This window comes from Drosophila biarmipes, chromosome 3R (assembly GCF_025231255.1).
Source record: "Drosophila biarmipes strain raj3 chromosome 3R, RU_DBia_V1.1, whole genome shotgun sequence".
NCBI lineage: Eukaryota > Metazoa > Arthropoda > Insecta > Diptera > Drosophilidae > Drosophila > Drosophila biarmipes.
The window spans coordinates 7,644,497-7,669,977 of NC_066616.1; the positions used below are offsets into that span (position 1 = coordinate 7,644,497).

At 45.2% G+C, this 25,481-nt stretch overlaps 6 protein-coding genes and 1 non-coding gene across 12 annotated transcripts; 5 read left to right on the forward strand and 2 right to left on the reverse strand.

Moving 5' to 3' along the window:
- Window positions 1-1,767: 1,767 nt before the first annotated feature.
- On the forward strand, window positions 1,768-5,650 carry LOC108027052 (hematopoietically-expressed homeobox protein Hhex). The gene is made up of 2 exons (XM_017098260.3): window positions 1,768-2,421; window positions 5,105-5,650. The coding sequence occupies exons 1-2, from the start codon at window positions 1,914-1,916 to the stop codon at window positions 5,575-5,577; spliced, it is 981 nt and encodes a 326-aa protein (XP_016953749.1). The 5' UTR covers window positions 1,768-1,913; the 3' UTR covers window positions 5,578-5,650.
- LOC108027053 (doublesex- and mab-3-related transcription factor dmd-4) lies at window positions 5,619-8,778 on the reverse strand. 2 transcript variants are annotated; one of them, XM_017098261.3, is made up of 3 exons: window positions 8,527-8,778; window positions 6,757-7,287; window positions 5,619-5,876 (listed from the first exon to the last, which is right to left on the reverse strand). In XM_017098261.3, exons 1-3 carry the CDS (start codon window positions 8,776-8,778, stop codon window positions 5,679-5,681), a joined length of 981 nt encoding a protein of 326 aa, XP_016953750.1. In that variant the 3' UTR covers window positions 5,619-5,678. The 2 variants fall into 2 exon arrangements, with proteins under 2 accessions (XP_016953750.1, XP_050744754.1); XM_050888797.1 differs by lacking the exon at window positions 8,527-8,778 and adding an exon at window positions 7,418-7,735 and having other exon boundaries at window positions 5,621-5,876.
- A 1,047-nt stretch (window positions 8,779-9,825) lies between these two features.
- LOC108027039 (deoxynucleotidyltransferase terminal-interacting protein 2) lies at window positions 9,826-11,303 on the forward strand. Its single transcript, XM_017098239.3, has 2 exons — window positions 9,826-10,252; window positions 10,672-11,303. The coding sequence occupies exons 1-2, from the start codon at window positions 9,866-9,868 to the stop codon at window positions 11,041-11,043; spliced, it is 759 nt and encodes a 252-aa protein (XP_016953728.1). The 5' UTR covers window positions 9,826-9,865; the 3' UTR covers window positions 11,044-11,303.
- Window positions 10,291-10,614, forward strand: LOC122817832 (small nucleolar RNA U85). The gene has a single exon (XR_006367403.1). It is a non-coding gene; the product is annotated as a small nucleolar RNA U85 (small nucleolar RNA).
- A 280-nt stretch (window positions 11,304-11,583) lies between the features above and the next one.
- LOC108027286 (uridine 5'-monophosphate synthase) lies at window positions 11,584-14,423 on the forward strand. The gene is made up of 3 exons (XM_017098675.3): window positions 11,584-11,822; window positions 11,891-12,407; window positions 13,136-14,423. The coding sequence occupies exons 1-3, from the start codon at window positions 11,670-11,672 to the stop codon at window positions 13,945-13,947; spliced, it is 1,482 nt and encodes a 493-aa protein (XP_016954164.1). The 5' UTR covers window positions 11,584-11,669; the 3' UTR covers window positions 13,948-14,423.
- Window positions 14,042-20,008, reverse strand: LOC108027287 (annexin B9). 4 transcript variants are annotated; one of them, XM_017098676.3, is made up of 5 exons: window positions 19,880-20,008; window positions 17,613-17,666; window positions 16,209-16,917; window positions 15,970-16,151; window positions 15,230-15,689 (listed from the first exon to the last, which is right to left on the reverse strand). In XM_017098676.3, the coding sequence occupies exons 2-5, from the start codon at window positions 17,640-17,642 to the stop codon at window positions 15,636-15,638; spliced, it is 975 nt and encodes a 324-aa protein (XP_016954165.1). In that variant the 5' UTR covers window positions 17,643-17,666; window positions 19,880-20,008; the 3' UTR covers window positions 15,230-15,635. The 4 variants fall into 4 exon arrangements, with proteins under 4 accessions (XP_016954167.1, XP_016954166.1, XP_016954165.1 ...); XM_044095618.2 differs by having other exon boundaries at window positions 19,854-19,883; XM_017098678.3 differs by lacking the exons at window positions 15,230-15,689; window positions 19,880-20,008 and adding an exon at window positions 14,042-14,249.
- Window positions 20,009-20,871: 863 nt separating this feature from the next.
- On the forward strand, window positions 20,872-23,705 carry LOC108027395 (hematopoietic lineage cell-specific protein). Of its 2 annotated transcripts, none has more exons than XM_017098832.3 (4): window positions 20,872-21,039; window positions 21,216-21,426; window positions 21,487-21,890; window positions 22,072-23,705. In XM_017098832.3, exons 2-4 carry the CDS (start codon window positions 21,260-21,262, stop codon window positions 23,154-23,156), a joined length of 1,656 nt encoding a protein of 551 aa, XP_016954321.1. In that variant the 5' UTR covers window positions 20,872-21,039; window positions 21,216-21,259; the 3' UTR covers window positions 23,157-23,705. The 2 variants fall into 2 exon arrangements, with proteins under 2 accessions (XP_016954321.1, XP_016954322.1); XM_017098833.3 differs by having other exon boundaries at window positions 20,875-21,039; window positions 21,213-21,426.
- Window positions 23,706-25,481: the final 1,776 nt, after the last annotated feature.

The following is a 25,481-nucleotide window of genomic DNA, read 5'->3' on the forward strand; positions in this document are numbered from 1 at the left end:
GTTCTTGAATGGTCGTTACTGCCTTACCATTGAGGCCCTCATACGCTGTTACTCCCACCATTCACGAAAATACATGATAAATTTGAATACTCACCTTGTGATATGTCACAAAATGGCCGTCAGGTGCAAATGGCCGGGTGCAAAATGTTATATCTTGTCGCTCGCTGGGATTTTGTGGGGGATTACACAACTGACTGTCTGATAGCAGAGAACAAGTGTCGGCTCATGATGAAGCGGTGAAGTGTTAGGTCCGGGGATTACAAGTGCACCCGGGAGGAAGGAGTTCTTCCCTATCTTTGAAAGTCGACTTTGCATAAATTATTTCTCGAAATACTTTAATCTCCTTGTAACCGGGGGCTTTAAACAAATTAATAGGGTATTTCGCGTATTATTTGTTCAAAATAATATGTACTTGGAATGGTGTACCTTGAGTTTTGGATTTGATCGGCTCCTATCAGAAAAGGTATGATTTTTGTATTATTCATATATTCTTGGGAACTTCTGTATGACTATTTTATTATTTTTAGGGGTCATAAAAACTTAATCGTCAATCTGGAGTTTACTGCCTTGCATAGAACCCCCTAAAATGTTATTTGGCAATTTGCTAAATCACCCTAAACTGAATCACTTATTATAGTCATTAAATTTCCACCTCAGCTCTACGAATTTCCAATAGTCACCAAAATTCAGCACATAAAGAAGAATTAAAGATTTTATAGGGAAAGATCGTGTGAAATAAAAACATAGCGCTTTCTCCACCAACTGAAACTGAAGATTTCCTTTGTTGCCCGAAACTCCTCGGATCCCGAAACCTATCTCAAAGATACTAACTTTTTGGGGGCGACCTGAAAAACAATATCACAGAGGTATCCATATCTATCGAGTCATGTTGTTGAATCAGCAACAATAACAACAATTGGAAGCATACATGGGCTCTGCGTTTATTTTATCACGCAAACCAAAGGCCGAAATCAGAAGTAATCCATCATCTGGGAGGCTTTACGAGGAGCCCGAGTACAACTGATAAGACACCCCGAAATACCTATCCACAAGCACAGTTGTACAAACGCGTGAATTGTTCCCGAAAAGCAGAGAGAGACGGCACCATGGCCCAAACTCGTAGCACCAACTCGATTACTCAATCAAAGCCATATTTCCGAGGGAAGGACACCTCCTCTCGGGAGGGGGTGGTGGGTGGTGGGTGGTAGGGTGGGTGGTTCTAATAGAGCGAGAGAGAGATTGGTAATTTTAATTTGTTTACAACAACAATCAACAGAATATAATAACTGAACAGTGGCAGAGAGCCGAAACCAGGTAACGATACCGATAAGGGGTGATTAACAATTACTCGATCAAACGCACCGACCCGCCGAGTGGGTGGGCGATATTTGGGGGCAGGAAGGGGTGCCCGGTGGCCTGGCAGCTCAATAAGCGCCCGAGCAGGGCCGTGATTTATACGACGGCCGGGATCGGATCGCCGATTGGGCACTGGCACTCCGGCTGCCGATGGCGAGCTGTCGTCGTCCGCAATTGGAAGTGGGGTATTGGAATCGGAATCGAGTGGAGTGGAGTGCCATCGGGCCGCTGGAGCGCCCACCAACCACCACTCGCTTATCAATCGATGGCCGGTAGCCCGGCATTATCTCCGGGCGCGGCATATCTACATACCGCTCTATTATTGTTAATATTGATATCTACCCATTAGCACAACATTATAGGTACAATCTATTATATTCTGTGAAATCAGATTTGGTACAATTTATAGCGCCCGGGTCTCTGCGGCGACTTCTTCACCTGGCTGCCATTAGTTCACCGCCTGCGGCCGACGCAGTCGCTTCGATCGCTCCGGAATCGATCCGTTAACGCTTTCACGGCGATCTGTAATAACAACCCAAAGAACTGATACACCCAACATGGATATCGGCACCAAGTCCAGCAAGTCGGCCTTCTCCATCGAGAATATCTTGGAGCAGAAGACGAGGATAGCAAGGAGTCCGCCCATCGACTCCCCCCATCGATCTCAGCCGCGTCGGGAATCCTCTCAAAGTCCTGCGGCAGGAACAGGAGCGGGAATACCTTCCCCACCAGCACTAGCCATTCCCAAGGCTTCGCTGGCCACCAGTTCTCCCTCCGCCACGTCCGCCTCCACCTCCAGTATATACGACCTGTCCCGCGAGGCAGCCGCCGCCCAGTATGCCCTCAAGAACATGGACTCCAGTGGGGTGCTGGCACCCACCTCTCTCCGATTCAACCCCATCTACCCGGATCCAGCCTCGCTGTTCTACCAGCAGGTGCTCAACCTGCAGAAGAATCCCTCGCTCTTCATGCCCCACTTCCAGGCAGCCGCAGTGGCCGCCGCAGCCGCCGTCCAGCCGACAGCCTATTGTGATCAATACAGTCCGTTCGCCATGGACTGCGAGGGTGAGTAATAGCTCATGTTTCAGGGATCATAGTGATGTACGATTTAGTTGGGTTGGAAACAACACATATATGAACTACTGTATTGGATCGTATACCCTATAGTTAAGGGGATTAAATATTCAATTTATTATAAAATTCACACAAGATCTTTAACAAATTTTTTGTTAAAGGTAGGAAACTTTTTTTTTTATAATTAAGTTTTTCGCAAGTCTTAGTCTAGCAAAAGATTTAATGACCCAGAGATAAGTGTATTTCAGTATATGATACATGAATTAGTTGTTATATATTGCAACCTTTATCAATAATAAATTTGAAAAGTAGGACATCATTAGCATTTCATCATAGGTACCCATTATTAAAAGCCCGGAAATGAGTCACAAGCAGCCTAGCTGGTACTATGAATGAACGAGCACTACAATTATCAATTAAAGACTAATGCTGATAAACGCTAAACCTTCGTATCTATAAAGTTGATATGTTAATTCTTAAAAATTAAAAATAAAATGGAAGGTTTTCAGCGAGTAGAAAACTAAAATAGAGTACAAGGGATGTTCCCAAATTAGTTTATTTTTTATTAGACTTTCTCACAGATAAAATATAGATCATTCCAAGTTCAAGTCATTGAACCTCGCCGTGCTGAAGCCTTGATCTCGTCAAACTGACACATGGAAATTGATCGACCATGGGAACGGTCCTACCCAAACTCCTCATTTAAATACAGTCTTAGCTAGCCTGAGTCCGAAGTGTCCGAACCATCCCAATATTACAATGGGGATCCCACACAAAATGGGCCATAAACATGATTAATGTGTGTGTGCAGTTGGGTGTTTGTCAAAGTCAAGTGTTGGCGCCAACGCCACTCGAAATCCCTCAACCCCCGCCTCAGAAGTGCATTCCCCGGTTAGTTCCCTGTGCAATGTAACGGTAGATTAGCCCCCGAAAATCGGGCGGGGAAGTGCGTAATGCTGATAAGGTCACAGCCCCCGTTCCATCCCTTCGGGAAACCCACGAAATATTTTCGGCGTCCTTATCAAAATGACAAATATTGGAAGTTGAGGTGAGGAAAGCAAGGGAAACCCAAATGACAGTTGGACCCTATTTAAAGGGGATTATGGTTAGCCAGGAAAATATAACTGCTTGAACTGTGGGAACTGCTAGAGCATTTGTAAGATTATTTAGTAAGTCTATGAAAGAAGCTCTATGGAGAGGGTCTCATAAATCAAGTATACGACTTAAAGCGAACCAAAAATCAGGTAAACAAATTGTACCTAACTCGAGATTAAAGGTACCTCTCCATTCCCGCTCTTATCACTGGCAATATCATTTTGCACAAATTCAAATATATTTATTACGCCTCCAAGCTCGTAGAGCATTGATTAGTTTAGTGTGCCCATTCAGCTAGCTGTATCTGGCAGTATAGGCCACTCCATTTCTATTGCTATCCCGATTTCCGATTTGTTTCGGCTTATCTAAACGAAAAATGCTATTAGAGGCGATTAATAGGCGCTGTCCATCATCTTATAGCGACAATTGCCATTTGATTACGATAAGCTCGTCCGTTGTCGCCACTCGTCCGACCTGCTGAAAAGGGGTTTTCGGAGCAGGGCAGTGGACGACAAGTGCCTGATATGAGTTCATTCTTTCTTTCGGACACGCACATTATAAAATAATAGCAAATCCAATTTCAGCGATTAAACACCTTCGGGAAGAACAGAATGGGGTCTGCCCAGGGGGAGAACGGTCTTATCACTAGGGTACGCCACTTAATAAAAATAACCGCTAATAAGTCTATTTGTAACAATTTAAATTATGGCATTTGTTGGTCAACCGAATGTTATTTACTCCCCGGCTTTTGGCAAATTCCAAACCTACTGGGAATCTGTGTAGTGAGGCAACTGGGTCCCGAAATACCAGATTAGTTCAGCAGTGTCGTATTCAATACGCGACAAGAGCGAATTTCCGTTACGTCAAGAGGAAAGCTCCCCCTCCTTATCACGGTGCATACACCATTCCTGTAGCCCCACAATCGGATTGCTTGTCGGGAGGCAATAGATTTCGCGCGATTGCCCTGGAATCGCGGCCCTCAGTCGTTGTCGACGCATTTCGCAATGGCCACCAGGTCTTCACCCACTTACAAGTGGGCGTTGACATATGCCCCGATACGGATACTGTTTTGCTGATACACTCCCGAGCACCCATACACTTGTACGACGCGGTAATGTTGTGTCCGATTGCCTTGATAAGAGCTGGTGGGCGGAGATTGGGAACCGGGCCACAGGAGCCACCAATCAAAATCCAACGATTGCACCACTTTATATCGGGCAGATACTTTAAAGTTGTTATACAATGAAATCGGTTGTTCTTCAGTTTTCTATGGTATCTTTCAGCTACTTTTGTTGGGGAAATGGATTGACGGACACACTTGATAAATATGGTGGATCGACTGTTTACTGTATCATATAGAAAAAGATATGATAAAGTAATCAAGTGTAGTATGATATGATATGATATTCGATATAAAGATTATAATATATTAGCTTTGTGTATTAAATTAAGAATAGTGGTACCTAAGATATACATTTATTTTATTTATCTGTCCAAGATTTAAATTTACTTATTTTTTAAAGCAAATTAATTGGTTTGGAATCGATTTCTAATCTTGAACTATCTATATATTTTGCAGGATTCCCAAATCCCGCCACCGCTGCCGCCGCCCTCTACTGCAACGCCTATCCGGCGGCCAGTTTCTACATGTCCAACTTCGGCGTGAAGCGGAAAGGTGGCCAGATCCGGTTCACCTCCCAGCAGACCAAAAATCTCGAGGCTCGGTTCGCCAGCTCCAAGTACCTGTCGCCCGAGGAACGGCGTCACTTGGCGCTCCAACTGAAACTGACCGATCGCCAGGTGAAGACCTGGTTTCAGAACCGTCGTGCCAAGTGGCGACGGGCCAATCTCAGCAAGCGCAGTGCCTCCGCCCAAGGAGCAGCGACCACGACAGGATCCCCCTCCCCCGCCTCGAATGGCGGCGTTCCCATCCCGAACCTGGGCAGCGGGAGCAGGAGTGGCCAGCAGAGCGACGAGGAGGATCGCATGTATCTGTCCGAGGACGATGAGGACGACGACGAGGAGGAGGAGACGGAGGATGCCCCCAAGTGAAGCTCGAAGATTGCCCACTTACTCATAAGATAGTTCAGCTTGTAGTTAGGTTAAATAAATGTATTTCAATATAGTTAATGGGTACTACTTGATGAAAGCTCCTAGTGGAACTGGTAGCTGTCCAGGCAGGCGCAGTTGGGCAAGGTGCATCGCGGCGCCAGGTTGGACAGGTGGCCCATGGTCACCGGGAAGGAGAGCGGCACGAACCACTTGGGGTAGGCACAAATGGCGGCTGCCGCTGCCGAGGCGCTACTTCCGAAGACCGGCGGCTTTAGCTCCACCATCGATTTGCTCTGGTACTAGAAGACAAGAACAAATATTCCAATTGTCTTTAATTACCTGTTAAACATAAAAGACATAATGTGAAAATGCAAAAACTTGATTTAAAAATTAAAAGAAGGCTATTTGATATAAGGAAGCAATTATAATGTAGCTAATCGCCTGTTTCGGAGATTTTTCTAGAATAAAAAGAAAGAAAGAATGTAACAAGTAAAAGGGTATACTAGATTCGTCAGAAAGTATGTAACAGGTAAAAAGAAGCGTTTCTGACTCCATAAAGTATATATATTCTTGATCAGTATCACTAGCCGAATCGATCTAACCATGTCCGTCTGTCAGTCCGTCCGTCCGTATGAACGCTGAGATCTGAAATGTATTTGTCTCATCAATACCTATTGACTCACCAAAAAGGTGCCAAGCCCACTCTAACGCCCACAAATGGCCAAAACGCTTAAATCTGTCTGGCGCCCACATAATTGAAAAAGCCGGTAGATGGCCCCCTAAAATATCGCTTTGCTGCTTATATATCTTCATTATCCTTTTGCTCCCTTAAACTGAGTAATGGGTATCTGATAGTCGAGGCACTCGACTTTCTTCCTTGTTTTAATATGTTAATGAAACATGGGTATTTATACTCAAAACAAACCCAATGTAAACCTTTCATGAAATGCCAAAAAATGTTTAAAAGAGCTTCCATCTACCTGTTAAATATTTTCTGAAAAATCTACCCTTCTACTGTGCTATAATCATTTGATGGGTTCGGATTATTTTATTAAATTATTAAATTCAAACCCTAATTAAAGAACACATATTCAATGCCAGCAATAAAAATTATTTTTTTATAAAACCTCGTACTTTCGTCTCCCTAGAATCTAAAAGTATCCTTGTGTGCTCTCCTACCTGATCTGTTATTACCGGCCTGAAGGCGCTGGTCCTCGAAGTCGTGATCTGCGGCACACTGGGCAAGATTCCCGGCTCCTGGCTGGGCAGCTGACTGACGTTGGTGCCCTCCACTGCAGTGGCTTTGCCCGTGGGCGAGACATTCTCGATGGCCCGGATCAGATCGAGATCGCAGCGCTTGAGGACCAGTTCCAGGACAGATCGCTTTCGGTGGGGAAAGAGCTGGGCCAGCATATCGATGGCTGTCTGGGAGACATTATCCCGCCGTGGAGCACTAAGATCCTGGGCCACCGCCGGCGGATCGCTGAATTCCTCACCCTGCGACTCTGGCTGCTGCTGCAGCTTCTGCTCCTCCGAAGGAGGCTTCTCCCCCTGGTCATCTTCCCTCTTGGGAAGCGGCGAACTGGGCTGGGTCACGGTCAGACCGAAAATGTTGCCCGGCGGCAGGGAGTCGATGGAGCGGCCCGTTTTGTTGGCCACCAGCCGCATGGCAATCGCATCCTCCACGGCCTGCTGGCGCTTCAGGGCAACCTGGAGGAACACAAATGGAAATTAATATGCGACAAGTGAACATCTCCGTCTGCTGCTGTTTGACTTTTCGGCAAACATAGACCACGGCAATTCCTTGGGGTATCACCCACAACCGAGTCCACATCCTAACCATGCTGATCTAATGAAATGCGAGCCGGAGAACACTTGTGCAAACAGTTTTGGTAAGCGGATATTTTGGTCGATTTGTTCCTACGCCTTGACAACTTTCCATCATCATCACCCAAGGGGAGGGAATACCGGGCTGGTGGTCCTGAGTGAATCTGTTCCCCGTATTCGTTTCATTGGCTGTTTGAGTTGGCTTTGGGGTGGGGTCCACCAATGCGTCCCTGCCCAGTGGTTATTTGTGTTTCGAATTGAGCGCCTGGCCACGCTTAATCTAAAGACAATATAAATGGTCAGGGTAACTATTTTTCCTAGAAAGCTGGCAATTGAGTTCAGTTACACAGATTGATTAAGTCAGGGTGGGGTGACACACATATCAAGTCCTGGGCTCCCTTGTTCCAGAAAACTATCAGAATGCTATATTAAGAAATTCTTAAAATTAATCACCTACGAAATATTTTCGAAATGTAATTAATTATCTTCTCAGCCTTTACATATTATATTTAAATACAATTATAACCTCCTAGTACGATTTTATGTATATGTACTTTATTTTTTATAAAAGTTTGTAGTTAAGTTAAATGTATTAAGGTATATATATTCTTGATCGGGAATACTAGCCGAGTCGATGTAGCCATGTCCGTCTGTCCATCTGCCCGTCTGCGTCTGGTTCTGTCCGTCCGTATAAACTAGCCCGCAAATGGCCAAAACGATTAAATCTGTCTGCCGACCATATCATATATTGAAATAACTGGTAGGTGGCGCTTAACAATATCCCTTTGGTAGTAATACTATATATCTCCATTTCTATTTTGCTCTCCTAAGCTGAGTGCCGTACCGTACCTTAGCTGTACCGTTCTTCCTTTTTTATAAGTTTATATTTTCCATAAAATATATTTTTCTTTTACGAAATATTTTAAATACGATTTTTAAAATAATGATGCTATAATTAATGTTAGGTAACTTTAATCCTCACAGCATTGAAAAACAGAGCTTGAAAGAAATGTGGCCATTGAAACCTTTAAATGCGATGATGTGGGAGTTATATACTTTCAGACGATCGACTTTTATATTAAATGAGTGATTTGTAGAAAAATTAAACTAGTATTACTTCACCTGAGCTGCCATAATGCGTTGCCGCTCGAAGATCAGGACACACTTAGCGCACTTGCAGTTTTTGTAGGTGCACAGCTTCTTATGACCCCTGAGCTCCGAGATGATCCCATGGTTCCGACAGCGGGCACATTTGGGCACCCGATTGGCGACCTTGGGAGCTTGGGGCTCAACTATTTTGGAATTCTTCGAAGTGCCCGCCAGGCGAGAACGTTTTGCAGCCACTTCGCTAACAGATTCACTTATACTAGCCATTGGAAGGCAGCCAAAAGTTAGATTCAATTAAAACCGATAATTGCACAAAGAAGTTGCTGCTTTGGAGCTGAAGTCTGCGACTTAGTTGGGGTCCAGCGAAAAGAAACTAAATTTTGGAAACACTGAATCAAAGGACTTTGAATTGTTTCAAAAGGCTTGCGAAAACTTTGTTGACCTACGCATGCGCTTTGCTTTCATATGGTTAGTTGGCTTTTGAGGACTGTGATTGGCGGTTGGTTAATGATAGGACTCCTCCCCTTAAAGTCCAGCCAGGGCGTATGGGTGGAGCCAAACTTTTCAAAGGTCAAATCACATTCCTATCTTCCTGGTGTAATCGAAGCAGATTTGGTTTGTGTAAGTATCAACGGTACACCTACAAAACTAAAAATTTGTCTCCAATTGTTTATAACAACCGTTCAAATAAATACATTTAATAAACTTTTTTTATTTTCATCATAGAAATCAATTGCCAAAATCTACTTACATAATAAATCAGTAATGTATTTGAAACATAATGTACTCTTTGCCTCTTGCGACTTGGCGAGAATTTCCATACTCCACCTATGTTCTAGAATATAATGCATAGTATATTTTAATTGTGTTAAAACGATTAACATTCAAAATCTTATCACAATAGGGGGACTTATGGAAAAATTTAAAGTATTTGTTTATTATTTAGTATTTAGGTCTACTTTTAAAAATGCAGAGAAAATTCGCTTCTGTAGTGTAAATACCTCCCATGATTTTATGCACATTCGACCACGATGGTAGTGCTCACGTTCTATATTAAGCATTATTTACCCTAAAATCAATAAAAAGAAAAGGTATAGTTTTACTTCTACTTACTTTCTTAATAATAATATAACATATTACAATAGCTATTTAGCTATTCTCCAAATTGCTTAAATTGTCTATGGAAATTTAATTTGTTGAAAATTCAACTGATAGGGGAATACCCTAATTATAATGACGAATGGTATATAAGTGGTATTTCTTGAACTGGTATTTATTTTTAGACCAGCTGGTATTTTCCACCGCTGCCGCTGCGGCCACACTACTGTTAGACCATGCGTTGTTTGGATTGAAAATGGATTCCTTTATGATATTAGACACGAAAGGCGAGCAGGAGTTGGCTGGCGCGAAACCACAGAGGATTGCCTACAAACGGGAACTGCTGCTGCGGGAAGAGAAAGATGGCGGAAGCGACGAGGACCAGCAGGAGGGAGAAGTACAGTTGTTTGGCGTGAAGATAGACATCAACGAAGCGCTCAGTGCTGTGAGCTCTCAGCCTGCTGCAAGCAAAAAACTGAAGCCGGTCCCAGAGCCAAGTCCCAGCGGGGACCATGATGTGGCTACCCTGCAGGAGAAGGTGGAGAAGGAACTGAAGGGCTCAAGGCAGGCCCTGCATCCAGACCTAACTCAACGCCATGCCCTTCCCATTGTGGGCAAGAGGCAGCAGCCCATTTTAAATAGAGTAAGTGTACAGCAAGTGTGCGAGGAAAACCCCTACTTTGCCCATGATGACATATTCGACATCGGAATTTGCATGGCTCAGACTGCCTGAGGTGGACCCTGTGATCAGACTCAGAGTCGGCAATTCCTGCTTCTTCCGTCGTAATCTTGGAGGCTGCCCTTGCAGCATAGGCAGTGGCCGTAAGGCCGGCGGAACACGACCAGCCAGAGGCAAGACTGCTGTCTGTCGTTAAGCCCCAGACTGACAACTTAGGCCATGGCTTACAGAACACAAACCTCAAAATGAAGCACAGTGGATTGTCGACGCAGGATCCACTTAGGTCTGGGTTGCCATTGACGACGTCTTTAGTAATCTGACAGCATGACGGCAACTCCAGCTGACGTTTTTAAGTCCTTTTCTAATCCTATCTTATATCTCAGGCTGAACGCGCCAAATCCAAGGGCAAGGGCTGGTATGATTTGCCCGCGACGGAAGTCACCGAGGAAATGCGAAACGAACTTAAAATCATTCAGATGCGGTCCGTCTTGAACCCCAAACAATTCTACAAGAAAAACGACCTCAAATATATTCCTAAATACTTCCAAATTGGCACTGTGCAACACTCCGCTTTGGACCACTATAACGAAAGGAAGTCGAAGAAAAAGCAGTCTCTAGTTAATGAGTTGCTGGAGGACAAGACCTTCCAAGCGTTCAACAAGAGGAAATATAACGAAGTGATCCAACGCACGGAAAAGTACGCCCATAGAAAGAGGATGCAAAAAATGAAAAAACTTAAGAAAAATAAAAAGTAAAAAGCGCTAATCCCTTTGCTTTGTTCTTCAAGTACGACTAAGTTTAACTATTACAAACTTTAAATATTGTGCATTCTAGGGCTCGTAAAATACAACGTTATTATTTAAGGAAACAACAGTACCTATCATTTAACAAGCCCTAGAATGAACATAGAAAGGCCTAAGGTAGAGGTTATTTTCAGCAAGACTAATCATATAATTAAAATATTCGTATGTAACAGTGCTTGAAAATAATAAAAAGAAAGCAGTTTTTAAATTAATTTGATTAAAAATGGAATATCTATCACCCATCAAATAGAGTGAATGGTTTAAGCAACGTGAAAGGAGCCCGATCCTTACTTTAAAATATTTTACAACATAAAGGAGAATGCATTTTCTGGGTAGCAAATATTTTTTAAGACTTCCAAAACTTCCCTCCAAAATTAAGTTTCGATAGAGTTTTACGCGCCTACCTGTTGAATTCTGAAAATATCGATTGTTTCACTGCAAAAATATTTATTTTCGGAAACTATCGATTTATTGATATTCCTTAGTCTTTCACATCCCTATTGTTGGACTCCCAATTGGACGGTTCCTATTGGCGCTGAGCTAGCACGTGTACGAAGACAGCAGACCCAGATCGCGAAATGGTTGCCCAGAACTCGGACAAAATGAGGGCCTTGGCCCTGAAGCTCTTCGAGATCAATGCCTTCAAGTTCGGCGACTTCAAGATGAAGGTGGGCATCAATTCGCCGGTTTACTTCGATCTGCGAGTGATCGTCAGCTATCCGGATGTGATGGTGAGTACGTGGGTTTAGTTCTCCACCTTATGATAATTCCTAACTACTTGTGAAACAATCTCCCACAGCAAACCGTGTCCGACCTCCTGGTGGAGCACATCAAGGACAAGCAGCTGAACGCCAAGCACGTGTGCGGCGTACCCTACACGGCGCTCCCGCTGGCCACCATTGTGTCCGTGCAGCAGGGAACCCCCATGTTGGTGCGGCGCAAGGAGGCCAAGTCCTACGGCACCAAGAAGCTGGTCGAGGGCGTCTTCAATGCCGGCGACACCTGCCTGATTGTCGAGGACGTGGTCACCTCCGGCTCCAGCATCCTGGACACTGTGAGGGATCTGCAGAGCGAGGGCATTGTGGTCACCGACGCCGTGGTGGTGGTGAACCGGGAGCAGGGAGGCGTGGCCAACATTGCCAAGCACGGTGTGCGGATGCACTCGCTCTTCACGCTCTCCTTCCTGCTGAACACCCTCCACGAGGCCGGACGCATCGAGAAGTCCACGGTGGAGGCGGTGGCCAAGTACATAGCCGCCGTGCAAATCAACAGCGATGGCAGCTTTGTCGGCGGCGATAAGGCCGACGTTGTCGGAGGTGAGTGCTCCAGATCCCCCCAGATATATACCAGTTGAATAGATAGATAGATAATAACTACATGGCACTAGGGGCGCACATGGCCTCGAAGCAAATTCAATTAGGGGAGCTCCAGTCGCGGTATCGTAAAGTTATACAACCGCCATAAACAGCGGTAAGCCGATCTGGGTCCGCGCTCGGACCGGATCAAGTTCGCGGGCAAGCGGCACGTGATTCTGATTCTGGGCAGTGCTCCACTCAATTATGCCATGCTTATCAGGTCCCCTTCGCCAATCAAGCCTATCTGCCGGCTGCCACTATAAATAAGCATGGCTGATTTTCGGGCTTGTTGAAATGTTTGGGAACCGGTTGTTTTCCTATTTCTATCAGCAAAGCGAGGGAACTCTCTTTTTATCTCGACTTATCATATCTTTTTTCTTAGAAGAGAGAGTTTTAAATGTTTACGGGTAAAACGTTGCTTCTTTTTTACACGAATGCCCATTTTTAAATGAATGTACCGTGGGGACTACACTTTGATTAGATATAATAAGATATATATGTTAGTAGTTACGAATTGGTATATAATGAGAAAGGTAGATATGTATATTTAATCTGAAATCCACAGAGTGTTATCATACTTATGTTTTAGAAAAATTTGAATAGGTTTCATCCCAAAGATAAGATAGAGCGACAAGATATTATAATATTAATATTCAAGTGGTACTCAATAATTTGTACTTTCATTTCAGCCAACGACTTGCAGCGCACCAGACTGACCTACGAGAGTCGCGCCAACTTGGCCAAGAGCGCGGTGGCCAAGAGGCTCTTCAACCTAATAGCCAGCAAGCAGACGAACCTCTGCCTGGCCGCCGATCTGACCAGTGCCGATGAGATCCTGGACCTGGCCAACAAGTGCGGTCCGTACATCTGCCTGCTGAAGACGCACGTGGACATAGTGGAGGACTTCAGCGAGAAGTTCATCAGCGACCTGCAGGCTCTGGCCCAGAGACACAACTTCCTGCTGCTGGAGGACCGCAAGTTCGCGGACATTGGCAACTCGGTGTCGCTTCAGTACGGCAAGGGCGTCTACAAGATTTCCAGCTGGGCAGACCTGGTCACGGCCCACACACTACCTGGACGCAGTATTCTGCAGGGTCTGAAGGCGGGCCTGGGCGAGGAAGCAGCAGGCAAGGAGCGGGGAGTCTTCCTGCTGGCGGAGATGTCGGCCAGTGGCAACCTGATCGATGCCAAGTACAAGGAGAACAGCAACAAGATCGCCACCGAGGGCGCCGATGTGGACTTCGTGGCCGGTGTGGTGTGCCAATCCTCTGATGCCTTCGCCTTCCCCGGCCTCTTGCAGCTGACACCCGGTGTGAAGATCGACGAGAGCGTGGACCAGCTGGGTCAGCAGTACCAGAGCCCAGAGCACGTGGTCAAGGAGCGAGGAGCCGATATCGGAGTGGTCGGCAGGGGCATCTTGAAGGCCAGCAGCCCGGAGCAGGCCGCCCAGACCTACCGCGATCGCCTGTGGGCAGCCTACCAGGATCGAGTTGCCAAGTAGAAGATACAGCCAGCATTCCCTCTAATCAAATATTCCCCCACCTCACCCATTCCCTCGGTTTCGGTTACCCTAGTTAAGTGCAAAAACTTTCAAATTCTTTTCCATGATTTTACAATGCATTTATGAATTGAATATAGGCTATGAATCTTCCACAGAAAAGTTGGCGAACCAGGTTTGCCTTAAGTTAAGAGTTACAACAAATAGAATGGTTAACAATCGATGTGAAATGCTTCTGCGACGCGGAGATCCTAGTAGGAGGCCAGGCACTGCAACACGTAGCTGTAGTCTCCGGAGAGGTCGTCCTGTAAGCAAAGTCAAGAGGGAGCAGGATGGTGAATGTGACCCAGTTTTGCCGTTGAGTGTAAGCCAACTTTATTAGTTAATACAAGCACAAACTATGCATTCGAGTTCGATGCAGAATAATTTACAATAGAAGGACATGTATACAAAATAAAGTACGTAAAAATGTTAAATAATCTTTGTCGAACTTGGGACGTTATTGCACAGGGGGAAATACTAGATTGGATTTTAAGAACACATCACAAGATGGGTGTATAAATAATTTCATTTGTTCTCTGCTGTGCTATTCAGTTTTGGAAAATGCAACATATTTGTTTCTTTTTGGCATTTTCTACTTCAGCAGATGGAATACAATATTGCTCATATATATCCCTTCATTCAGGCTGGATCCGTCTACCAAGCCGTAAGAGTGACCAGAACATATCCAATATCGGTCTCGGCATCCTCCTTTTGTTGGTTGGGTTTAAACGGGCAGAGATAAAGCGTGAAAAGAGCAGAAAGAGCAGCTTTTACTTTGTATACATGGCTTGTTTTGTGATTAAAGTCCGGAAGCGACTCCTTTCAGTAGTTGGTGTGATTAACTTTATGTAAAATTGATCATGGGTAAGCTAATAGAGATATATGTGCTTGATCAGCAAATTACGAAGCTGGAATCCTTATTTTTAAGCTCAGTCTTGAATTTTACATACTTAAATTGAGATTTTACTCCATATTTACATTTAATTGACGTTTACTCAAAGCAAGCAGTGAGGTTATTTTAAAAGCACAATTTTTTGGACATCTTTTTGTTTAAATATTTCCCTTTGCTGATCAAGTTTGTAAAGCTGGTAGGAAGCTGTTGACTTCCCATTGGGAACCAATTTTGCATGAGTTTTGTGTTAGTTTAACCATCGCCCTATTTGATGTTATGGTGTTAGGCCTGTAATTTACACGACAAGCAGTGCAGAAACCTCTGCCAACGGTAACGGAAACTCAATTAGAATTTGTATTTTACTTTTTGTAATATTTTTATTTTGTTGCGTTTCAGGTTAAAATATGTTGCAAATGAGACTCGAGACAAAACAGAAAGCATAAGCTACATAACAATGTATGCTGGTATGCCCAAGTGTTGTAAATTAAGGAGATACAATCATGTGCATGTGGCGTGCATAGTCATAATAATAATAGTCACAATTCTAATAATAATAATTAACAGGACGCGAGACTGGGGATCTGATTCTACGACTTAAATGCACTGCGTGGCCTCGTGTTCGTAAGACTTGTTCCGGTTTGAAAAACTATACGTTGTCAAGTATTCGATATCGGAATTTCGTTTGTACATTCTTGTTGCGTATAGTTTGGGCCGTGGAACAGATGAAAGTGAGAAGTTGGATTGGGAGTCTTTGTTTTTAGAAGCCAACAATGGCCAATAGGGCACGCTTATAATCGCCGGATGTGTCGCCCTAAAAATATAGAATATGCCAGGTTTTAATGTTTTATGCACACATATGTAACGGGCGGGAGGGAAATGGCATCGAAACTCGACAAGAAAATGGGGAAAAATAAACGACTACAAGAGAAGCCAGCTGGATGATGGTTGCTTGATTATAAACTTCAACAGATCCACGATTAATGGGCGTTATTGCAGGGAGAGCCGAATGCGGGTTAGTGGTATTAAAAGGGGTGCCAAGTTAGAGGTTCTGGCAAGCACACACAAAGAAGCAAATTTAAATCGGTGCTTACCTTGATCCAGGACTCCAGGCTCTTGCCGTACTTGTTCTGGAATGCCTCCTTGATGTCACCCAGATCGATCTCCGAGCGGCTGACGATGATGCGGATCAGCGTCTTGTCCTTGGTGCCCAAGCCGGCCATGGAGTCGTGAAGGCGCTCCGAAAAGTAGTCGATCTTCGACTTGCAGCACTTGACTGGAGGAGAAGACGAGTTAGAAGGGTCACTAATAAGGCCTCAATCTAGTAACCCACCGATGGCCAAGAAGCCCTTCTCCACGGAGCCGCTGAACTCCCTCTTGATGGCCTTCTCGATGTCGTTGCCCGACAGGTTCTCGTACTCCAGGAAGATCTGGCGCAGCTGCTGGTAGGAGCGGGTGATCAGGATCGAGTTGAAGGTGGACTCATCGGTGCCCCACTGTCCCTCGCCGGCATCGTGCAGAGCCTGGGCGTCGGCGATGGCCGCAGCCTCGTCCACTCCCTGGTTCTCATCCCGGTTGCCCTGGACCAGCGACACGCACAGGCGCTTGAAGTGGCCGCTGGTGTCGCCCTTCAGGTCGGACTCCAGGGTCTTGCCGAAGCTCTGCTCGTAGAACTGGGCGATGGTCTTGATGCCGTAGTTGGACAGGGTGCAGAGGATCTCGATGATGGCCTCCTCGTCGGTTCCCAGTCCCGAGATGGCGTCGTGCAGCTCCTGGGCGTAGAACTGCGGCAGCGGCGTCATCAGGGCCAGGATCACATCCTCGAACTTGCCGCCCAGCTCGGACTTGAGGTCCGAGATCAGGTCCTTGCCGTACGCGGTCTTGAAGGCCTCGGCGATCTCCAAGCGCTGGACAATGCCGCGCCTGGCCAGGATCTCGATGATGGCCTTCTCGTCGGTGCCGAAGCCCTTCATGGCCTTGCGCAGAATGGCCGCATCCTCGACGGGGTCGAAGGGATCCGCCGGGTAGACGGTGGGCGTGCACTGCAAAATAAAATGCCAATTGCACACAACAGGTGAGTAACGCGGGTGAATAAGAGAGTCTATATTGATGCAAGGCACGTAATCCCAAAAAGGGTGCCACTGGGGTGACTCAACATTCCCCTGTGGTATTTGTACCACACATATGTGGTAGCCCCCTCCTTCGTTACTTGAGTTATGCATAATTTCCCCTATAATTATTTCATGATAAGGTTTTTGAATGCCCTATTCTAGGGATTTCTGTTTACTTAGCTCTGACTCTTATCTGAGCAACTTATATGAACTCCCCTTATCACTCTTTTTTGCTATCTGTCAGTGCTTGCTTTCCAGCAATTTTCTAATATAGTATACACCACTTGATGACAATTTAATAGCCCTATTAAAGACAATTACTTAGCATCTGGTTGCTGCGGAGATAAAAAATTCGGAATTTTGTGTATTGATGAGAATGCAATTTTAGGAAAAAAGACTGCTCTCGAAAATAGTTAGAACGTACTAGAACGGCCTAATTTAATCAACTTCAATGAGAATGGGCTAATGAAATGCTGTAATTATCATCCTTCTATTGAGTTACTTTGATTATCTTGTTTGCTATATGAACGAGCTTAATCACTTGAAATATCGGACTTTGATAGATTCCCAGCTCATAGCAGAGCCTCATTTTCGAATCCATCAAATACACTCCATTGTAAACTCACCTTGAATGGGTAGTACTCAGCGGAACTCATTTTGACTGGCTTGTTGTGGAAAATCTGTAAGTAGGAAGTGAGAAATCATATGAATAATGGCTCAGAGATTCCTGTCAAACGAAAATGTGATTGAAAATGAACCGCCAGCAAGGTCAGCTAAATTATAACCCCCGGAGCTAATAAACCAGGCCTTTATTTTCGGCCCTGCCTGCTGACATCATCGAGAGTAGTAAAAGCCTCCCATTACGCATACGCCCCGTAGCCAGCCTGGCGCTTGGCTTGAGGCACTTTTTCCCATTGATTTTTTGCCTAGTTTATGTATTTACCCAGATGTTTTCCTAGTTCACGTTTCCAACTGGGCCCAAGCCAAGTTCAACGTACTGCCGGGGAAAGTGAAAGTTTCCAGTTTTCAGTGGGCAGTGGGTAGTGTGTAGTGGTTAGTTTGGAGGAGAGGAACTACGGAACCGGGCGCGTCTGATAACCAAATGGCTTTTTCGGCTTGCTTCGTGATAGACCAGACCGAGCCCACACGAAATGGCCTTATAAACGGATGAGCTCACTGCGTTCTGCTTTGGAAACATCGGGCACGGCTCGTTTGTGGCCCAGAGAAAGCGTCAGGGAAATGCCCCTTTCTTGCCCCCTTCGTTCTGGGCCTAAGCACTCCACTTCAGTTGTCAAGTGGGACACTATCTCGGGGGACTCGCTGTAGGCCCACATAATCACAAAAACCAATAGGGCCAAATTACTTAATGATAAATTGATTGCATTTTCTGATCGCTCTTGAACTGGTCGGCACAGAAAATACGTCTGCCTTTCTATGCTGCCGCCAAAGTAGAAAGTCAACAAAAGGCAGCTGAAGACAGGCATTATAAAAGACTCGACGTGGCGACGCCACAAACAGGCCATACCGAAAAAACAGAATCAACTTTGGACGCCTCTGCAGTCAAGCTATAAACAAACAAAAATGTTTTGGCCACAGTAGGAACCGGTTCTTATATGCAAGGTACACAGCTAAGGTCGAACCAATAGCATTTATCTGGCGTTCTTCGTATAGTATCTTGAAATATTTTACAGTATGTACAAAGGCATTATTTAAGGCCCTGCTGATACAAAAAAGAAATCATTTGAAAAATGTACCATATTTTGAAATCCGAAGTTGAGTATCTGTTCTATTATTTCGACCTCGAATGTGTTCTTACAGGCATGTGTGCCTGGAAACACCCATTAGTTATTATTCTACTGTTTCTGCTAAGACACTTTGGAATTGCTGGGGACTGCGAACTACGAGATAGATGGCGTACCATGACGTATCTGCTGATGTTCTATTAATAGCCACCACTATCATGACCTGTGATACATTCGAAATTACAGCAGCTAATGATTCACTAGGTTTGTGACGTCAGTCGGAAGCTTTGAGCACGACTCTACCAACAGAGCTGCGAAATGTTGGAGTTCGTGGGAAAGGCGTAGAAGGGGAGCTCTGGAATGGGAACAACTCGTGACTATGTGCGAATAACTTCATAAACAAAAGCTTCTAATACACCTCTCTTGGAGACCCCGACGGACTGTACCTTGAGTTGAAACTCAGACGTGTTTCACACTAGTACAGGGCACTTTGGTCGGTAATAAACCTTGATGACACACCTAGCTAGTATAATTGCTCGGCCTTAAGTGCACCATATTATATATGAGTCGGAATGTGGCCACATCCGATGAGTAATCCGGAGCGCTTAGCCCAAGATTTACTGTAGTTGGAAGCCTCTGTCAGAGCAATTGAAGTTGATTGAATTACTGAATTGGGAGGGGATGGGACGCTGTTCCGCAGAATTTCGTTTCCCATCCCCAAGTAATTTGAAGAGGGAGAAAACGAAAAGTTTACTTAGATTTGGTGGGATGTTCAGAAGTCACACGAGTCTGCGAGCGAAACGCCAAAGAGAGGGGCTGTTGGTGATGTCATCTGTCGGTTTTCGAATTTCTTTTTTCGCCCGAGTGTTTTACTCGAAAAGCCTCTAGAAGTTCTAAGTAAATAGAGAAATGTGGAATCTCGCTCACTCGCATGCCAGATTCTGGAGAATTCTTCTGACGCCGCGCCCAGATTCTACAATTCGCCCTTGGCACCGATTGCAACCTCCTCTATTGCTGTTCACACACTTTCTCTTCACTTTTGCCGATTGCTTTTGCACTGAATTGGCGATTTCTGGCACGGCGAGGGTAAACAAAATGTTTTATCTGCAAATTCCCATAATTTACCCAAGACAGTTTGGTTTTAAACGTACAAAACTCTGGCGATGCGAACTGCAAGCGATGAGAAAAAACTTTAGCTTTTCGCGGCCCGCGTTCTGAATTTATATTGGCGCTCTCTCGTTGGAAAACGGTGGGGAAAAGGTGGCTGTGGTGAATTAGCCGGCGATTGGGATCTGAAAGAGAGCTTTTCTTACTTCTTTCGCTCGTCAACTGAGAGCGTTGGAGAAATTCATTGAATGTGGCCGGCAATTTGGGAGAGTTGAGTATGAGTATGTTTACAATGGGAGAACTTAGAGATATATTTTGCAGATCCCGCCTTGACTGGAAGGCTTGTGTCTCCCACGCCTTCATATCACCTGAGAACAAAATGAGTTACGAGAGTAAGTCGGTGATTCATCACTGGAAGCTGTTGAGCCATCAGTTATGACGAAAGTGCGATATGGGCTCGGATATTTACATTACGACAATAATAAATTGATAAACCCTTAAGTACAACCTTTGTATTTTAAATTTTGTGCAATACCATATTTGTAACGGTGCACACTGTGGCTGACTGAAAAGTATATTTTGTAAGGTTTAACTTTTAAATGGGTAAATTAAAGTCAAAATGTTAGAAATGCTTAATCTATGGAATCTGTACTTATAACAAACTACATTCAAAATCCTTTTAAATAAGCTTTACGGGCGTTCATGTTAAAAAAAAAAACAGTTACATAAAACCAGTTTAACAGCTAACAACATTGCAAAACGTATTAATTTTTGTGCAAGCTCTATCGAATAATCTTGCTTAACGGACCGCCAAGTTTTTCTAGATATTAACCTACATTTAGTTTAAGGCTTTTTATTTTTCTTATTTAAATTATGTTTAAACCAATAAGGTCTGATAGGGTATTAAAACTTCGACTTGTTTATTTTAACTTGTTTATTTTCATGTTGGGTACAACCACTTTGTGAACCATCGATACCAATACCAGATGGTGTACCCAATGAATCGATTACTGCTGTGATTGGCCCTCCCATCCCTAGTTTGTTTCCCGTTTTATTGTCAGAGGGCTATCGCTTATCGATATTAGTTGGTCCAATTTATGAATCAATTTTTAACCCTCCTCCGCCCGGAAATTTGCAGACATCAGAAGGCTCCAGCGGCACGACATCAGACCAGCAGTTTCCCCCTGCACTTAGTCACCGGGATGTGAGTATATACACACTTATACCGCCAAAGGCGTCTTGTTCTCGATCCAGCGTCGGCGGCCCCTCCCTTCTTCGGTGTTTTGTGTCTTGTTATCTTGGCCACGAAGCGCAACCGGAGCCCCCCAAAAAACCTGTCCCGACTACTCACACTCGTTATGGTGTTTATCTACCCAGCAGATAAGGATAGGCGAGTAGCCAGTTAGCAGAAACCCGTAAACAGAATGTGGAAGGCAACCGCCGGTCACCAGATTCAGGCCACCAGTGCCGCCTCCGCGGAGGACGATGACTGGGAGACGGATCCGGACTTCGTCAACGATGTCAGCGAGCAGGAGCAGCGGTGGGGGTCAAAGACCATCGACGGCAGCGGTCGCACAGCCGGCACCATTGAGTGAGTCATTCGAATTTCTCGAGAAACTCAATATCATGTTCATTGTTCCCTTTCTTTCAGCATGGACAAGCTGCGCGAGGAGACGGAGCAGGCCGATCTGGACAAGAAGAAGCAGCTGCTGAAGGATCAGAATGCCGGATACGGCTACGGTGGAAAGTTTGGCGTGGAGAAGGACCGCATGGACAAGTCGGCCGTGGGCCATGACTACCAGGGCAAGGTGGGCAAGCACGCCTCGCAGAAAGACTACAGCGATGGATTCGGGGGCAAGTTCGGCGTGCAGGAAGACCGCAAGGACAAGTCTGCCGTGGGCTGGGACCACGTCGAGAAGGTGGAAAAGCACGCATCCCAGAAGGACTATGCCACTGGCTTTGGAGGCAAGTTTGGAGTGCAGTCGGATCGCGTGGACAAGTCGGCCGTGGGCTGGGATCACATTGAGAAGGTGGAAAAGCACGAGTCCCAGAAGGGTAAGAATTTTACATTCCTCGAACCCTTTATAATCTATCTAATCAGGAAAATAAAAACTTATTAATTTCTTAATATATGTCACGATTCACAGACTTCATATATATCGTGTTAAAGTCTTTTTCTTGTTAAAGTTAAAGAAGTTATACTAATTACCTTTATAATTTCTTTTTCTCACCTCAGATTACTCCAAGGGCTTTGGCGGCAAGTTCGGAGTACAGGAGGATCGCAAGGACAAGTCCGCTGTCGGCTGGGACCACATTGAGGCCCCGCAGAAGCATGCAAGCCAGGTGGACCACAAGGTCAAGCCCGTGATCGAGGGCGCCAAGCCTTCCAATCTGCGTGCCAAATTCGAGAACCTGGCCAAAAACTCCGAGGAGGAGTCTCGTAAGCGAGCAGAGGAGCAAAAGCGTCTGCGTGAGGCCAAGGACAAGCGGGATCGCGAGGAGGCCGCCAAGAAAACGGTGGCTGAGAATACTCCCCGTACCTCAACGGACACGCCCCCGCCCAAGGGTAGCAGGGCGGCCATTCAGACGGGTCGAACCGGAGGCATTGGCAACGCGATCAGTGCATTCAACCAGATGCAGTCGCCTGTATCGGAAACTCCTCCTGCACGCAAGGAACCCATCATCATTCCCAAGGCTCAGCCTGTTAAAGTAGAAGCAAAGGATGAGCCAGCGGCAACTCCCACGGTGGTCGAACCTACTCCTGCTCCTGTAGTTGCGCCCGCTCCTGAGCCTGAGCCAGCTCCAGTTGCCAAGGTTGTAGCTCCGCCACCAGATGTGGTGCCCCAGATTGAGGTGGAAACCGTGGCGACGCCTCCCAGAAGCGAGCCAAACTCTCCAGCGCACGAGCCAACGCCTCAAGCCCAAGTCCAACCTGAACCACAACCTCAAGCCGAGGCTGAGCCAGTAGCCGAAGAGGAGCCGCTGTATCAAAACCAGGCCGAGATTAAGGCTGCCTCGCCATTGCCTCCCACGAATGGAGCAGCTTCCGAGACAGTCGCTACAAGTGTCAGTGCCAACGCGCCTGAGGAGGCAATCTACGCGAACTCTGACAACTTGGCCGACTACCTGGAGGACACGGGCATCCATGCCGTTGCCCTGTACGATTACCAGGCAGCGGACGACGACGAGATATCCTTCGATCCAGACGACGTGATCACCCACATCGAGAAGATCGACGACGGGTGGTGGCGGGGATTGTGCAAGAACCGCTACGGCCTCTTCCCGGCCAACTATGTGCAGGTTGTGGGACAGAACTCCTGAAAACTTCCAATTGAAATTCGCGATAGAACAAAATCAAATTGTATTTACATACTAACGAAAACGATAATACTGATGTTGGATTATAAACCGATTCGCTACTAACCCAACCCATCACGCATGCCCCTTCCCATCCATTGCTTCCTCTCTTATTCCTCAAAATTATGTGCAACGAACGGCTAGAGATCGAAATTATTATTGTAATTTGTTAAACTAGCATTTGAACCAATCGAGGTATTCCATATTTTATATATCATTTATTGCATTTTACATTCTTTGTATTTAACACGTGTGTATTTTTCAAAGAAAATATGCCAAGCTATTTATGTTTCACCCAAGCGATTTGTGGGCCAATTAAACATAGTGCCCAATTCATATTTATACGTTGGCTATAAAGTTGAATGTGTCAAGTAACGATTTTGCTCTTTTTAAATTGTATAAAGTCTACGAGAGTTTCCTGCGTCAGGTTATCTATTGTTGAAGACAGTCACAACAAGAAGTCTGCTCTTTTGATAAAGAAATACATAATTAATAAAGTTAATGAACAACTAATCCAGTGTTTGTCTGTCTTGGGAGCGCGAAATTAAAATATAAAACATTTCAAAAGCCCAAACTAGCATTTAGGAGAAAATTTAGGTCGAAAGGTAGGCCAGATTGTTGGTGCCACCATAAATTACATTTTAAACGTTCCCAGTCTGGACATTTCTTGGTTGGAATATCTCCTTTTCCTTTAAATCACTTCCAAAGTATCCATAAATCTCTTTAGATTTATTTATTTATTGAGATAGGGGATCTACAAATTTGTGTATGATAAGAACAAAAATGCCAGGTTCTTTATAACATCACGAGGGCATCTCTAGTTTGGGGTAGGACTGTCAAGGCCTTTCTTCAATGGATCGTATTTCTTATCAGCCGCCTACCGAACGCATTGTAATCCGGAGTTGTAGAAAAAGTTACCAGAACCACTTACTGGCATGAATCATACAAAAGTATGTACATACATCTGTGGGTTCAACAAAGAAAGAGAACTTTGCATTGAGTGATTAAAAAACATACAGAAGTTGAAAGTACGCCCATGTTGTAAATTTGAGCGACAACCCAAAAGAAGCGGCGACGTGATAAGATTTATCACAATTATTGGCGACGGATCGCAATCGAAAGAAGTGTCAGACGAAATCGAAGTTGTGCGATAAAGTTGATTTATATATTTAATTTCGAGGGGGTATTACGATAAAGTGTGCGTGTTAGTAACAACGTGGGGAAAATTTAATTCTGATTGTCCGTTAAATGGGCATAGACTATATAGTAATTCCCCTCCCACAACCTGACTAACGGTAACGGTAACCTGTGGTTAACGATAAGAGAGAGAGAGAGAGCGAGCGGGCTAGAGAGAGAGTGAAATTGGCGAGGACGTTTGACAAACCGGTATTTCAAATGTCAGGTCTAAGTCTCGGGCGGTCTTTCTGGCCCCTCAAAGAATCCTCAGGCATTATCAAAAAATCCCCTCAAAAGAAAATGTACTCTGTGCTCTCTCGCGCACTCTCTCCGCTATCAGTGCGCGAGCGTAGCGTGTTTCGAATAAATAGGGGCTGCCGCCAAAAGCTATAGTCACTCGATCGCGTGGCTCAGAGCTCAGAGTTTAAACTTCAGTTTGGCCGATAAGGTAGTGTATGGCCGCAGAGTTGCCGGACTTCGGCAAATCAATGACGAGAGAGAGAGTGGCCGCAGGTTGCCACATCGGGCGGAGAGAGTGTGCGTGTGTGTGCGTGCAAAAGAAAGCAGCTGGTGGCAGAATCTCAAATATTGCGAGGAAAATTAATAAACAAAGAGCAGCGCTCGCGGGCAGAGCACAAATTGCCTGTACGCCCGTCAATTGCCGTTAACTACGCCAACAATTGGCAGCCAAAGACCCGCATCGCTTCTTCCACTGCTTTTCGTCGTTGTTCTTCGCTGCACTGCACCCATCACTTTTATTTCCGCCGTCCCAACGTCACGTCACAGAATTCGTAAACTGCTCCGCGAGAAAATTTCGGAAAATGCATTTATAATCAGTAATAAGTGCCGAGTGTGATATAATAAAGGCGAGGGCTGCGACTAGTTAACCCCTTGGCGTCCCACAGCTGCGAGTAAGCCCCCTTAATTGCTAGGAAGTGGTTAACTCAAGTTATCCAATAATTTACATCTCCATCAATATTTTGTGTTGTGTGTGTGGCTGTACGCGTGTATGAGTGAGTGCGCACGCAGGTATGTGCTGTGCTAATAACAAAACGTGGTGCTCTCTCCCCCTCCCCTCCCCTCTGTGCCCAGCCGGCAAAGAGAGCAGTGTGT

Excerpts from the sequence above, each read along its gene's own strand:
- LOC108027052 (XM_017098260.3), top strand. The coding sequence starts at position 1,914 with ATGGATATCGGCACCAAGTCCAGCAAGTCGGCCTTCTCCATCGAGAAT. Across the intron at positions 2,422-5,104 it reads GTTCGCCATGGACTGCGAGG|GATTCCCAAATCCCGCCACC; the intron begins GTGAGTAATAGC and ends TATATTTTGCAG.
- LOC108027053 (XM_017098261.3), bottom strand. The coding sequence starts at position 8,778 with ATGGCTAGTATAAGTGAATCTGTTAGCGAAGTGGCTGCAAAACGTTCT. Across the intron at positions 7,288-8,526 it reads AACGCATTATGGCAGCTCAG|GTTGCCCTGAAGCGCCAGCA; the intron begins GTGAAGTAATAC and ends GTGTTCCTCCAG. Across the intron at positions 5,877-6,756 it reads GGCCGGTAATAACAGATCAG|TACCAGAGCAAATCGATGGT; the intron begins GTAGGAGAGCAC and ends CTTGTCTTCTAG.
- LOC108027039 (XM_017098239.3), top strand. The coding sequence starts at position 9,866 with ATGGATTCCTTTATGATATTAGACACGAAAGGCGAGCAGGAGTTGGCT. Across the intron at positions 10,253-10,671 it reads AGCAGCCCATTTTAAATAGA|GCTGAACGCGCCAAATCCAA; the intron begins GTAAGTGTACAG and ends CTTATATCTCAG.
- LOC108027286 (XM_017098675.3), top strand. The coding sequence starts at position 11,670 with ATGGTTGCCCAGAACTCGGACAAAATGAGGGCCTTGGCCCTGAAGCTC. Across the intron at positions 11,823-11,890 it reads TCAGCTATCCGGATGTGATG|CAAACCGTGTCCGACCTCCT; the intron begins GTGAGTACGTGG and ends AATCTCCCACAG. Across the intron at positions 12,408-13,135 it reads TAAGGCCGACGTTGTCGGAG|CCAACGACTTGCAGCGCACC; the intron begins GTGAGTGCTCCA and ends CTTTCATTTCAG.
- LOC108027287 (XM_017098678.3), bottom strand. The coding sequence starts at position 17,642 with ATGAGTTCCGCTGAGTACTACCCATTCAAG. Across the intron at positions 16,918-17,612 it reads CTGAGTACTACCCATTCAAG|TGCACGCCCACCGTCTACCC; the intron begins GTGAGTTTACAA and ends TTTATTTTGCAG. Across the intron at positions 16,152-16,208 it reads GAAGGGCTTCTTGGCCATCG|TCAAGTGCTGCAAGTCGAAG; the intron begins GTGGGTTACTAG and ends CTTCTCCTCCAG.
- LOC108027395 (XM_017098832.3), top strand. The coding sequence starts at position 21,260 with ATGTGGAAGGCAACCGCCGGTCACCAGATTCAGGCCACCAGTGCCGCC. Across the intron at positions 21,427-21,486 it reads CGCACAGCCGGCACCATTGA|CATGGACAAGCTGCGCGAGG; the intron begins GTGAGTCATTCG and ends CCTTTCTTTCAG. Across the intron at positions 21,891-22,071 it reads AAAGCACGAGTCCCAGAAGG|ATTACTCCAAGGGCTTTGGC; the intron begins GTAAGAATTTTA and ends TTCTCACCTCAG.